Source organism: Anolis sagrei, chromosome 2, assembly GCF_037176765.1.
Source record: "Anolis sagrei isolate rAnoSag1 chromosome 2, rAnoSag1.mat, whole genome shotgun sequence".
Classification (NCBI taxonomy): domain Eukaryota; kingdom Metazoa; phylum Chordata; class Lepidosauria; order Squamata; family Dactyloidae; genus Anolis; species Anolis sagrei.
In genome coordinates this window covers 206,379,330-206,392,812 of record NC_090022.1, presented here as the reverse complement: position 1 = coordinate 206,392,812, position 13,483 = coordinate 206,379,330, and the positions used below count along the sequence as shown (strand labels likewise).

Here is a 13,483-nt window from a genome sequence, read left to right as displayed (position 1 = left end):
AATACCATACCAGTGGTGAAGATAGAGCAACATTTGCTACTTAGAAAGTACGAATAGGTTACTGGACTGCTGTGAATTTTCCAGGCTGTATGGCCATGTTTCAGTAGCATTCTCTCCTGAAGTTTCGCCCACATCTATGGCATCCTTAGAGGTTGTGAGGTCTGTGAAAGGTTTATGTATCAGTGGAATGTCCAGGGCGGGAGAAAGAACTGCTGTCTGCTTGAGGTGTGAATGTTGCAATTGACCACTTTGATTAGCATTAAATGGTCTCACAGCTTCAAAGCCTGGTTGATTACTGCCTGGGGGAGTTCTTTGTTGTGAGGTGTTAGCTGGCCCTGATTGTTTCCTGTCTGGCGTTCCCCTGTTTTTTTAGTGTTGCTCTTTATTTACTGTCCTGATTTTAGAGTTTTTTAAATACTAGTAGCCAGATTTTGTTCATTTTCAGGGTTTCTTCCTTTCTGTTAATATTGTCCACCTACATGTGGATTTCAGTGGATTCTGTGTGTGGTCTGACATGGTGGTTGATAGAGTGGTCCACCATTTCTGTGTTCTCAAATAAGATGCTGTGTCCAGGTTGGTTCATCAGGTGCTCTGCTATGGCTGACTTCTCAGGTTAAGTAGTCTGCAGTGCTTTTCATGTTCCTTGATTCATATTTGTATTGTATGGATAGGTTAGCTATAGAATATGGAGAAAGAAACTTAGAGAAGATGCTATGGGCATGGATTCTCAACCAAAAATGGATAGTTCAGATTTTGAGGCCCTGGAGGTAAAAAATTGGGGGAATGGAAGAAGTCAGGGATCTGCCCCAGCGCTTTAAAATGTTTGATGGAATACTTTGTGAATCTTTTGCTAAGAGTAGCAAGATTATAGTTGTCAACTTACTTATTCTAGTGTTAGAATGTTAATGAAATGGAATACATTTGCAGAGGGAACTGTTATTACTGGAGACGATACTAAATATATCACCCGACTTCAAAACTATAGTGTTTGTCAAATAATAGCAAGTTAGGACTCAGAAATAAAAATAACCAAAAATACAACTTGACAGAATTTTACTCTTGAACCAACAGCTAATGAGAAAAAAACAAAACAGCATATGAAAAAACGTTTATGAACAGAGCACTAGATCTGATTGCAGTTCTCATCTCCTTTGGGGCATTATGAGAGGTGCTATCAGGGGAAATTTTATTATGCAAAGTTCAAGGTTAAAAAAGCTAGACTATTCTTAAGGGAGAAGGAATGGAAGAATGATCAAAAGGTCCAGATGGTTTAAGACAATTTTTAATAAAATATTTGTGACTAATTTGGACTAATTCGTAAATTATTTAACGAGCTACTCTTAAGAGGAAAAATACCACACTCCTGGAATAGAACCAAAATAGTATCTTTTCTGAAATGACAGGGTGATCCTCAGTCAATATCAGCTTATATAGACGAATCATATTTCTCAATCAGAATAAAAATAATGTATGTAAGCAAATAAATTCATAATGATATATATTCATTCAGACCAAACTGGCTGGCCAGGTGAACACTAACTGACGCTATAAAAAGAGTTTTAAATATAATCTGTGTAGCTCCTTCCCTTAATAAACCAGTAGCTATAATATAATTGGCTATGTCTTGCCTGGAGCCCTTGGTGGCGCAGCGGGTTAAACTGCTGAGCTGCTGAACTTGCTGACCGAAATGTCGGTGGTTCACACCCGGGGAGCGGGATGAGCTCCTTCTGTTAGCCCCAGCTTCTGCCAACCTAGCAATTTGAAAACATGCAAATGTGAGTAGATCAATTGGTACCGCTTTGACGGTAAGGTAACAGCGCTCTTGCAGTCATGCCAGCCACATTACCTTGGAGGCGTCTGCAGGCAACACTGGCTCTTCGGTTTAGAAATTGCGATGAGCACCACCCCCCCAGAGTTAGACACGACTAGACTTAATGTCAGGGGGAAACCTTGAACTTTACTAAGGTTGATTTATTAAGGGACAGAGCTGTGTCCCTTCCGCACAGCTGACTAAAATCCCACATTATCTTCTCTGAACTGGGATATATGGCAGTGTGGACTCAGGGCTCTTCCGCACAGCCATATAAATTAACCCAGAATATCATATTAGTATGTTGTACCTAAATTTATCAATACGTCAATACATCAAACAAACCAATACCTTGCAAAATGGCAAAAAAATCTTAGGGAAATGTATTTGTTGTTGTGTGCTCTCAGGTCATTTAGAGAGAACAACTGCATATGTCTGGATTGTAATTGTTAAATAAGTGACGCATATAATAATATGTAAAAATTATTATTGCTTTTTCTAGTAAATGCAGTGTTGTATGTACAATGTAGAAATTAATAGGAAATGGGGGTGGCAAAAAAAAAAGCTGAAGATACAGAAAGTGTGGTATGTGGTATATGTTTGTGTGGATGCATGTGCATGAATGAAAGGGAGTGCAGAAGCACTGAGAAATTAGATTTGTATGAAAGGAAGAGAAGACAAAAGAATACAATTCTAGATGCTTTTCAGATGAAAAGGATAACATGTAATTGTGTTAAGCGTTATTAAGTATCTATGTCAGGCATAGGCAAACTTCGGTCCTCTAGGTGTTTTGGACTTGAACTCCCACAATTCCTAACAGCCAAACAGCCTACCTGGAGGACCAAAGTTTGCCCATGCCTGATCTATATGCTGCTTTCCCTCTAAAATCCATAACATTTAAAAATAATTTAATCAACAATTGAAAAAAATCTTGTGTTACCTACGCAATAACAAAGAGGCATATACAACTTTTAGATCAATAGACAAATGGTATGCTTTTCTTGTTAGCATGATAAGAGGAAACAGTGGACAAATTTCTCTCCCTCTCTGTTTTTCAACCGTTTGCTGTCGGTGTCCAGCACTGAACTCCACAAGTCCGTACCTGGCCAGCCCAGTGTCGACGACATCCTTCAGGCCATGCTTAAGGAGTGTCGCAAAGACAACCTCAGGTACAAGATCGTGGCCCTCCGGTGCACGGCTGATGTGCTGAAGACGATGCAGGAAAATCGCTTTCAGGAACTGACAGACATCGTTTTCCCAATAATACAGAAGGTGAATTTTGAATCCCTATTGCTTTTGAATGAATCATAGAATCATAGAGCTGGAAGAGACCCCAAGGGCCATCCAGTCCAGCCCCCTGCCTTGCATGAAGGCACAATCAAAACACTCCCACCAGATGGCTACCCAGCCTCTTCTTACAAACCTCCAGAGAAGGAGACTCCACCACTTTCGGAGGCAGCATATTCCACGACTGAAATGTGTCAATAATAAGTAATGATATTAATGAGTTTTTCTGTACCTCTGTTCAAAATGTTTCCTGAATATTTTGAATAATCCTTTTATCAGCTCTGTACAATACAATAATTATATTAATTGCATATTACAGATGAAGGATAGTATATAAAAGTCAGTTATTTGCCTAATGAAGTTGTCTAATATCGCTTTCAGGAACCTTTTTAGGCAGACATTGGGTTTTTATTGGTGATTCTCCAGTATGCTTCTTAGTCCCTTCACTACAGTATTCCCTTTGTCCTGTAAGAGAGCATTCTGTTTTTTCCTTTCTCCTTGATGGCTGTTCTTCAGAAATGGGTTAGAAACCAGATAAAGACTGACAAATCAAACAGGGTTCTTAGATCAGGCTTGGTTGTAATTCTGCACCTCTCCTCTGGACACTTCCCTCAGATGGGACATAGTTTACCTGATGATCTAAGAGACCTGAAACCTTTTTTTAAAAAATCTAGAAACTTTTGTGTTCTGTTGAAATGCTTCAGAGAAAGTGGGAGGTATCTGATATGTTCTTTAGCACTGGAGCACATTTTCTTTGCAGAGCTTTCTGATTCTTGAATGTGTTTGATGATGTATGATCTCATCTTTCACTTCCCCACTTCCCCAAAAGATTTAAAAGAATTATATAGAATGCAGTGATCAACCTTTTGACTTGATGTCCACAACTAACTATCTATCTAGCTAGCTAACAACTAACTAACTAACTATATTTTCCCAGGGTGTTAGCAACATGGCAGTACTTCTTCTTACGGTTCATGCTGCTTGGATGATGATGATGATGAGGATGATGATAATAATAATAATAATTATATACATAACAAGATTAGTACACAGCAAACAAGATTACTATGCTGATTTTTGTATTTGATCACACGTCGGACACTTCCCAAGTGTCTAAGACTGTGTGATGTATCGGTGAATAATGCGTGCAGATCTGAGTAGGGTGGCCTTTTGCAACTGACAGATGGTAATTTTGTCAGCACCAGTCGTTTTTAAGTGCAGGCCAAGGTTTTTAGGCACTTCACCCAGTCACCACTGGGACCACCTTTACTGGCTTGTGCACAATACAAACTTTAAATCCTCATATAATGTTCAATCTTTAAATCCTCATATCATGTAAGCTTTTCCAGTTGCTCCTCATCAATTGTGCTGTCACCTGGGATTGCAACATTGATGATCCATACTTGTTTTGAGGTCAGGAGTATTGTGTTCCAAAACGCTGTCTATTATTATTATTATTCAGTGTGCTTACAATAATGGATTTTCATTTTATTGTTTAATGTATCTTATATTTTATTGTGCCCTCGATGTTTTGACCCGGTTACTATAAACAACAGCAATAGCAATAACTGAACTGGGAGACTTGGACTCCCACCTAGCACCTAGCCCATTTGCCTTCCTGTTGTCTTGTTTCTTTACCAAACTTCATATTTTATGTCTTATTGCAGAATTGCCCAGAGAAAAAAGGAGTCAGTTCACCACAGAATGACGATGAAGATGAGGATGAAAATGAGAAGGAACTCCAGATGGAATCCCTCCTCTGTGCCTTTGAGAGTTTGGGGAAAGCATGGCCCAGAAACCCAGAAACACAGTGTAGGTTGACTTCAGCAAATCCAGTGACGTTTTATCCTTCAAGCAAAGCTTCTCCAGGAAATCTGTGATTTGAAAAATTACTGAGAACAATAGTCTTACAAATGTCTATGTTTTGTAAGGGAGGTGATGAAAATTTTATTTAAATAAATAAATAAATAAATAGAGAAATTGAAAGAAATAGTAGCATTGTATGGTTGGAAGGGGCTCCTCTGCCATTGAATCTGATTCTCTGCTCAATGCAGGAAATTTTGTTAGATCATCCCCAGCATGTAACTGTTTAGATCCAACAGCCAAATGAGCTGTCATAATTTAAGACACAATAAAAGACCTGTCTCTTCTGGCAGGCTATCCAGTCAATTTTAAACTATGAATTTTATATCTTCATTCTGTTAGTATTGTATTTAATCTTTGTACTATGTATTTTAAAAATGTGTTTTAAGGTCATGTGTTTTACTTGGGTATTTTAACTGTGTCTACCCTGCCTCAAGCTGTAAGGAGAAGCAGGTAACAAATTCTTATTGTTGTTGTTGAGTAATGAGAACTTGAATGCTTCACGTGAGACATGAGCTCAAGTACTTGGTTGATGTCTCTAGTTTCTCTTTTATTGTCCTCGGTTTTTCTTCAAATAGTGGTGAATGGAGAGGCTGCCAGTTTGAAGTCTACATGGAAATAGACTTTCATTTATCCATTGAATGCCTTCTTGACAGAAATAAAGGGATATGAAGTCAGGGGAGGGAGGTGTTTGAACCTCTTGTAGGGAGAGGTGATGTCTGCATTTAACATAGAGTTGAATATTTGTTTTTCAGGCTGCTATCGACAAGAATTGTGTACACTAATGTGTGAGCGGCTGAAACTCAGTACGTGGAAAGTTCAGCTAGGAGTCCTCCAAGCAATGAAGGCTTATTTTCAAGGGTAATGTCTGTATAAGTGCTGGAGCTGCTGTTTTTGTGCTCCTCCCTGTGATATTTTGCTGTTTTGTGTGAGAAGTCTCACAGCTGCATGCCATTCCTCTTTGTAAGGGCGTGCCTGCTGATGTGCTCAGAAAACCAAATGGCAGATTTCCAGTGTGTGTGAAGATTCGGCAGACAGTCATTTTTACTGAGGCCTCCTGGTGAACTTGCTGACTGAAATTCCTACCGCCCTCCCCAGCATAACCATGTTGCATATAGTCCACCGAAAACCCATTTGGCAGGATCTCATAGATTAAACATGGAGGACACTGTGCACAGTTAGGGGGCATGTGGGGAGACTATTCAATGATAGCACCTTAAAGCAATTCTGCAATTCACATGTAAGTCCTCTGTACTGCTGATTATTTACATAAATGTAGAGTATGTCTACTTTATGGCAAAAGTGTGATCTTTCTGTTCTTCCATTGGCTAGGTTACTCTTGCTTGAAGCAGAACATGCAGACCCAGTGGCTTTGTCAAGAATATTGTCGGAAACCTGTTCGTCTATTACCCATTCTCTTGGTAAATATCTTTCCTTTCTTTTTTTCTTTTTCAGTTATATTCTTTGCTCACCTCATTCTAAAGTCACTAAAGGAGGACAATGGTACTTTGATGAGCTTGGTACTTTAAAGATTCACATGTTGTCCATGTTTATCAAACCTATCTGAGAGGCAGATGGGTGGGAATAATTAAATATTCGCTTCCTGCAGGGCTAATATATGTTATTCTCTTGCCAACTGAGATGGTTAATGTTTGCTTGTTGCAGCAACCCATTGGGATTGTTTGAAAATGCCACTTACTATTGAAAATGTCACATTGGTTTATGTTTGTTTATTTATGGCTTATAGAAACCACTATTTATGAGAAGCAGTTCATGCAGCCACACAAAAGAATGTAATAACACCATGTAACACGCTTTTTGTTCCTGGGCTATAAATGTCATTTCCTAATTGGTTCTATCATAAAAACATAGAAAAGGTTTATTAAACTTCCAAAACTTTGTTGTTGCGGGACATCCTGCAGCACATTTTGCTATAGTTTTTCAATGACTGTCTCATTGTTTTTCAGTGACTGTCTCATATGTGTTAAGAGGGAAGACGTTTTTAGAAACTCATTTAAACTTGTGGGAAAAGAGCCCATATATTTTCCTCTCCATTGTGGCATGATCCCACTAATTGGTTCTATCATAAAAACATAGAAAAGGTTTATTAAACTTCCAAAACTTTGTTGTTGCGGGACATCCTGCAGCACATTTTGCTATAGTTTTTCAATGACTGTCTCATAGAAACATTGTGTGGCAGTTTCTGGAGAGTATAACAACTACTTTTAAAGAAAGTACCGCATTGTGGATCCATTGTGGCATAATTCATTTCATCTGGGTAAATATATGATACAGATCACTGTAATGGCATAAATGAATGTGTACCTCCCTGGGTACTGGGTATTTCAAATGAGAAAGATTGCTCAGATTCTTGGAGTTGTTGAAAAGGTACACACCGCCTTTATATTAGCATCTCTAGTGTAAAGCAGCATATGTTTTTTTGCAATATTTATTTATCCTTACATTTAATGTTGGTTCCTTTAGAGAACAGAAGTTACATGTCCATAAGAACTGAAGCCTTGTCAGTAATAGAAGTGCTACTAACAAAACTTGAAGGTAAGCTTCTTAGTTTTGGAGAGTGATTAAAATTAACCCTTCAAGTTGGAAGGGCAGAAACATGCTGCAGGGTTTAATGGTATCTCATTCTTGGAAATCAGTTGGCCCTTTGGTATCCATTGCAATTTGAACCCCCTGTGGATACCAAAGTCCATGAATGTTCAAGTTCTACTATATACAATGTAAAAATTGCATCTCTTATATTAAGTGGCAAAATCATAGTTTACTTTTTTAGATTTTTTGGAACATTTTCAAGCTATGGATGGTTCATTTCTTTGGATATTGAATCCGTTAACATAGAGGGTCAGCTGTAATAATTGCAGATGCAGTGCAAATGTAGAACAAAACCCAAGCTTGTGACCTGAATCCTCTTGAATAGTGGTTCTGATGTTGTGGGTCCCCAAGATGTTTTGGCCTTCAACTCCCAGAAATCCTAACAGCTGGTAAACTGGCTGGGATTTCTGGGAGTTGTAGGACAAAACACCTGGGGACCCACAGGTTGAGAACCACTGCATTAGACACTTGGACATGTTGGCAGACATGTTTGTAGGGAGATGCCCCCTGGTAGCGCAGTGGGTTAAACCACTGAGCTGCTGAACTTGCTGACTGAAAGGTTGGCGGTTTGAATCCAGGGAACGGGGTGAGATCCCACTGTTAGATCCAGCGTCTGCCAACCTAGCAGTTTGAAAATATGCAAATGTGAGTAGATCAATAGGTACTGCTTCTGCGGGAAGGTAACAGTGCTCCATGCAGTCATACCACATGACCTAGGAGGTGTCTACGGACAACGCCGGCTCTTCAGCTTAGAAATGGAGATGAGCACCACCCCCCAGAGTTGCACACGACTAGACTTAATGTCAGGGGAAACCTTTTTTACAGAAATAGAGGATAGCTTGTGTACTCCATTGGACACTAAGCACCTACCTTTGCTAAAGCTCTTCGGTTTATCTTTCTATGTGAGTCAAAAGCTCACTGAACTTAACTCTTTCATGACTGTATTTGAGACTGTCTTTTACTGATATTCAGACTTTTGCTGACAGTCCAGAATGCCATATAACCCTCTTTATGAAGCCACCTTGGTATTAAGTAATTTCCAGACTTTATTGAGTGGGTTGGTCTCCTGGCTGTTTGACTTATGCTATGGATAAGCGAATTAATGCTTGTTTGGTGTGCATTTAAGTTATTTCAGACTTATGAGGACCCTAAGGCAAGCCTATCAAGGGGTTTTCTTGTCTTCATTTATTCAGAGGGAGTTTGCTTTTGCCTTCCTCTAGGGCAAATAGTATATGACTTGGCCAAGGTCACCTGGTGAGCTTCCATGATTCAATGGAGATTTAAATCCTGGCCTCCAGGCTTGTAGACCAGTTTTTTTTCCCCCATGTCAGGAGTGACTTGAGAAACTACAAGTCGCTTCTGGTGTGAGGAAGTTGCCCAAGGGACGCCTGGATGTTTTTTGTTCTACCAGCCTTATGGGAGGCTTCTCTCATATCCCTGCATGGGAAGCTGGAGCTGACAGAGGGTGTTGATTGAAAAAGAAAGCCACAATTGTGGAATAACAAGAATAATGGTTTCCTATTCCTTCTCCCTGTTTAGAATCCAAACAGTGGGGAAGCCTGAGCATCGAAAGCAGAGAACTCCTCCTAAGCTCCTTAACGGCCCTGACTCTGGACAGCAGGCCTGAGCTACAAGAGAAAGCATCTGTGTTAAAGAAAATCTTAGCAAATCTTGATTGATTTCAAAATCCAACCAAGTGCCGTGCAAAACAAAGCTAGCAAAACGTTTGCTCAGCGAGTTCTTGACTACACAGAGGGGGGAAACTAAAGATGATTTTGTAGCATGCATCATTCCTTGGCTAAAATAAAGAATATGTTGAATTCTGTCCCCCATTAATTTATGTTTGTTTTTTTTTTAACCACTTAAAGCAGTTTGGTTAGTGTGCAAACCCAGCACGTGTTAAATGAAAAAACCAAACTCTGTAATGGATTTTTGGGAAATGTTCTGATCTGAATAAAGGGGAAGAAGCACCTTATTAATCAGTTAGACAGGTAAAAATAGTATCTACATGGTAACTACTCTTATAAAGTGATTGTATGGGAACTGGAGAACAAAGGCCTTTCGAAAGCCCTGCTTGTACCTTTTTGTGTGCTGTAATTATTGTTATATTGGTAGCGTTCTGGGTGCCAATGGAAAGATGGAATGAACTAATAATAATATAAAGAGGCCATGTTTTCTGCTGGTTGAGTCTGACCTCTCTGTTGGAAATTTCTGGTTGTTATGGGTGTCCATATCCTGTCATTTCATCCAGTGTGAAAACTGAGTAAATATGAATATTTGGGCTAGTCCATGCCTTCCTGAGTAAAAAAAAAGTGGATCATTCCACATAAACATGCACACTCAAAGCACTTTAATTCGTTGCCTGGAAATAAGGTTATATGTGGGGACTGTTTTAAAAAAAGTAAAAAATGAGCTCTGCTCTCGCCAAGGTTTATTTTTATGGTGATCAGTCAGTACTAGCAAACCCCTTGTCTAAAAATGACCTCTATTTCCTCAGAAGGATCTCACAATAGACTTCCCCTCATGAGTTCGTAACTTATCTTCTGCTTTGGGAAATGATAACTAATTAATGTTTATTAAGCTTACATGATTAGTAACATTATCAGCCATAGGATCTCCTGGGTTTTGAAGAAATACATTTGATTTTCATAGTAAGACATAATACTGTGCCATTGATGCCAAGTAAAAAAAATGTGATTGTGTTTAATAAACCTGTTACCCTGTTTTTTTCTGTAGTAGCAAAAGAAGAAAGAAAGAAAGAAAAAGACATTCGCTCCAATTTTAATAAAGAATTTTAAGGTGATGCGGTTATATTTTTAATTTGTGAAACTTCAAAACCATTGCCTTCAACAATAAATACCATTGCTTATACAATTTCTTGTCATATACACACAGAAGAAAGTACTGTGGTGGAATCTGCGTGGTACTTGCTAACAGATTGCCATGTATGATATTTCTTTATGTAAGATGTGGGCTAGAACGTGGTGTGTCTTACATGAAGAACTTTATTCAGGTAGCCTGCTGATTCATACATAGAATTTTCCAATGTACGAACTCATTCTTCAAGACAGATAATTTGCTGGGAGGTGATTAAGCTGGCCCTGATTGTTTCTTGTCTGGGATTATCCTGAAACAACCAAGGCCAGCTAATCACCTCCCAACAAAGGATTCCCCAAGCAGTAAGAAGCCAGACCTTGAAACTGCTAAGCCATTAAATGCTAATCAGGGTAGCCAGTTGAAACATCCACACCTATCTCAAGCAGACAGAGTTCTTTTTCCCACGCTGGACATTCCACAGATATATATATAAAACCCACTTGCCTAGTTTCCAACAGACCTCACCACCTCTGCCATAGATGCAGGCGAAACGTCAGGAGAGAATGCTTCTGGAACATAGCCATAAAGCCTAAAAAACTCACAACAACCCAAAACAAAGTGTGACTTGCCTGGCATTGTTGGATTGTGTTGTCTGTGCATAGTTGACTGGTTTTCCTAGGCCTGATGGTTTGACAGTATTTGAAAGGCTACATGTTCACCACCCCTGGTTTATCATATTTGATGAGAAAGGATTTTATGGTCTCTCCACACTTGCAGTTGCCTAGAAGTGTTAAAAGATGTGATGGAGCAGTATGTCGACCTTTTTATTCTTAGTCACACCTAATGGTTCACTTCTGACATAACACCAGAGCTTCGGAAATGCCAGCATGTGTTATGAGCTGGCCTTGAGGACGTGATAAGGAAATTTTGACTGCTACGTGTTCTGCCCATTAAACCTGGCTTCTGTGGCTAAGGAATTGTGATGTACCATCAGTTAATGCAATGTATTTACAGAGAGTTGCTTTGAGTTTGCTGATGGCTTTCATGGCTGGAATCACTGGGTTGCCATGAGTTTTCCGGGCTGTATGGCCATGTTCCAGAAGCATTCCCTCCTGACGTTTCACCCACATCTGTGGCAGCCATCCTCAGAAATTGTGAGGTATACCTCACAACCTCTGAGGAGGCCTGCCATAGATGTGGGTGGAATGTCAGGAGGGAGTGCTTCTGGAACATGGCCATACAGCCTCAAAAAGCTCACATCAATCACACATTATAAACTTCTGACAAATTTTCCACTTTGGCCTGCAGGAGCTTTACAAAAAAGACGTAGGCAGAAAAGTTAAGGGTTGCTTTTTTGTCGAAGGCTTTCATGTCTGGAATCATTGGGTTGTTGTAAGTTTTTCCAAGACCTCACAACCTCTGAGGATGCTTGCCATAGATGCAGGCGAAACATCAGGAGGAAATGCTTCTAGAACATGGCCATATAGCCTGAAAAACCTACAACAACCCGGTTGCTTTTTTGTTTTTGCAAGTTGTTTTGTGTATTTAAGATGGCCTATTAAAAATATGCTAGATTTCCAGTATGATTCTTCAGCAAGAGTTTCAGTAATTTAAAATCGACTCCAGAGTATGAATTTGAAGTAGATGTTCTAGTAGGTATTTCCAAATGGAGAATTTATATCAACTGTGCTGAAAACTTTGCAATTCCAGAGTGAGAACAATAACAAGCACTACCTGGAATGTGCCAGTTTGATAAACAGCTTCTCTGAATATCTCTTCATTCTTCTAAATTGAGATTCTGAACTTGTCAAACAAACATGTGCTTCTCAGAGGAACCTACTTGCAAAAAGTTACACAGATGTCAAGATACCTTGTCCCTCTTTCAAATTTGTTGACTTAATAGAAGAAAGTGGCCTTTATAGAGTTATGTTTTCCTCTGAAAACGATTGCACTATAAAACACTGCCGCTCAAATCTGGGCCTTTGTGCTGCTCTTTCATGCTGCTTTGTATACCTGGATTAAAGTGTAAATTCCACACTGTAGCACCCCACGGACTACAGTCTGTTTTATGTTGAAAGATTTCTAATGTTGCAAGAAAGAAAAGTCTCCATTAAATTCACTGCATTGAATTTCTGTACCTGGATATCAAATATGTATATGACTGAAACCTTCCTCTATAAAACATTACATTGAATAAAGAAGCATTACCTCTTCTTGGAAGTAACTGGTCATTCTTTTCCTGACCAAACAGATACAGTGATCACATTGCTCTTTAGATATTGATCTGAAAGGCCCAGCACCAATTCTCCTCCGCACCAACCCTTGCCCATTCCTCCAGGCCCAGCATGTGGCCCCCTTTCTAAGTTTGCCCATGCCTGGTATATACATCTGATCATTTCTCTTTTTAAGAGCTGAACGAACGACTTGAGAATTTCTTAAAATGAGACAAAAGCGTATTATATGAATGTTGTCAGTACACTAGAGTCCAACCTTTGCTTATCCAACATTCCATATTATCCAACGTACCTTGGCTGCTTCTGGCTTGAAATAATAAAAAATTAAGGCTGTTCCTCAGAGAATTGCAACGAGGCTCCCCTTCCTCTCTTCTTCCTCTGGCTCCTGCTCCAGACTCCGTTTCCCTCCTTGCTGTCTCTCTTCTCCCAGGGATGTCGCATTCAGCCCAGGCAAGGCATTGTAGTAGTGGCCTCTGTGCGGATAAAGGGGGAGCCCTGCCAACGCTGCCCTGGATGCTCCACTGGGCTCCCTCTTTAGCGCTCTTAACCTCAGCACCCATCCTCGCCTCGCTCCCCTCCCTGCAACCCGGTCTGGCACTCTGTCTCTCGCCAGCAGTGGAAATGTTTGCTTTATGGAAGAATGAGAGAAAGAAAGAGCGGGCACTGAAGGCAGGAGGCAAACCCTGCCTTTGCTTGGGTTTAATAGACTTTTCCTTAATCCCTCATTATTATCTGAGATTTATGCTTATCCAACGTTCTGGCGGCCTGTTTATGTCGGATAAGCGAGACTCTACTGTATTAAAATGGACAGCAGATCTTACCCAGAATTCAAGTTGTCTCACTTCAAGTAGCCCCATCAAGT

At 39.8% G+C, this 13,483-nt stretch overlaps 1 protein-coding gene across 3 annotated transcripts in view; it reads left to right on the top strand.

Moving 5' to 3' along the window:
- The window catches only part of ECPAS (Ecm29 proteasome adaptor and scaffold), a 74,382-nt gene extending 64,009 nt beyond the window's left edge, over positions 1–10,373 (top strand). For all 3 annotated transcript variants that reach the window (XM_060762503.2, XM_060762501.2, XM_060762502.2), the window contains 6 exons: positions 2,890–3,082; positions 4,765–4,909; positions 5,716–5,821; positions 6,293–6,381; positions 7,445–7,516; positions 9,110–10,373. In XM_060762503.2, the coding sequence (XP_060618486.2) occupies positions 2,890–3,082; positions 4,765–4,909; positions 5,716–5,821; positions 6,293–6,381; positions 7,445–7,516; positions 9,110–9,249 (745 nt within the window). In that variant the 3' untranslated portion in view covers positions 9,250–10,373. The remainder of the gene's footprint in view (positions 1–2,889; positions 3,083–4,764; positions 4,910–5,715; positions 5,822–6,292; positions 6,382–7,444; positions 7,517–9,109) is intronic.
- Positions 10,374–13,483: the final 3,110 nt, after the last annotated feature.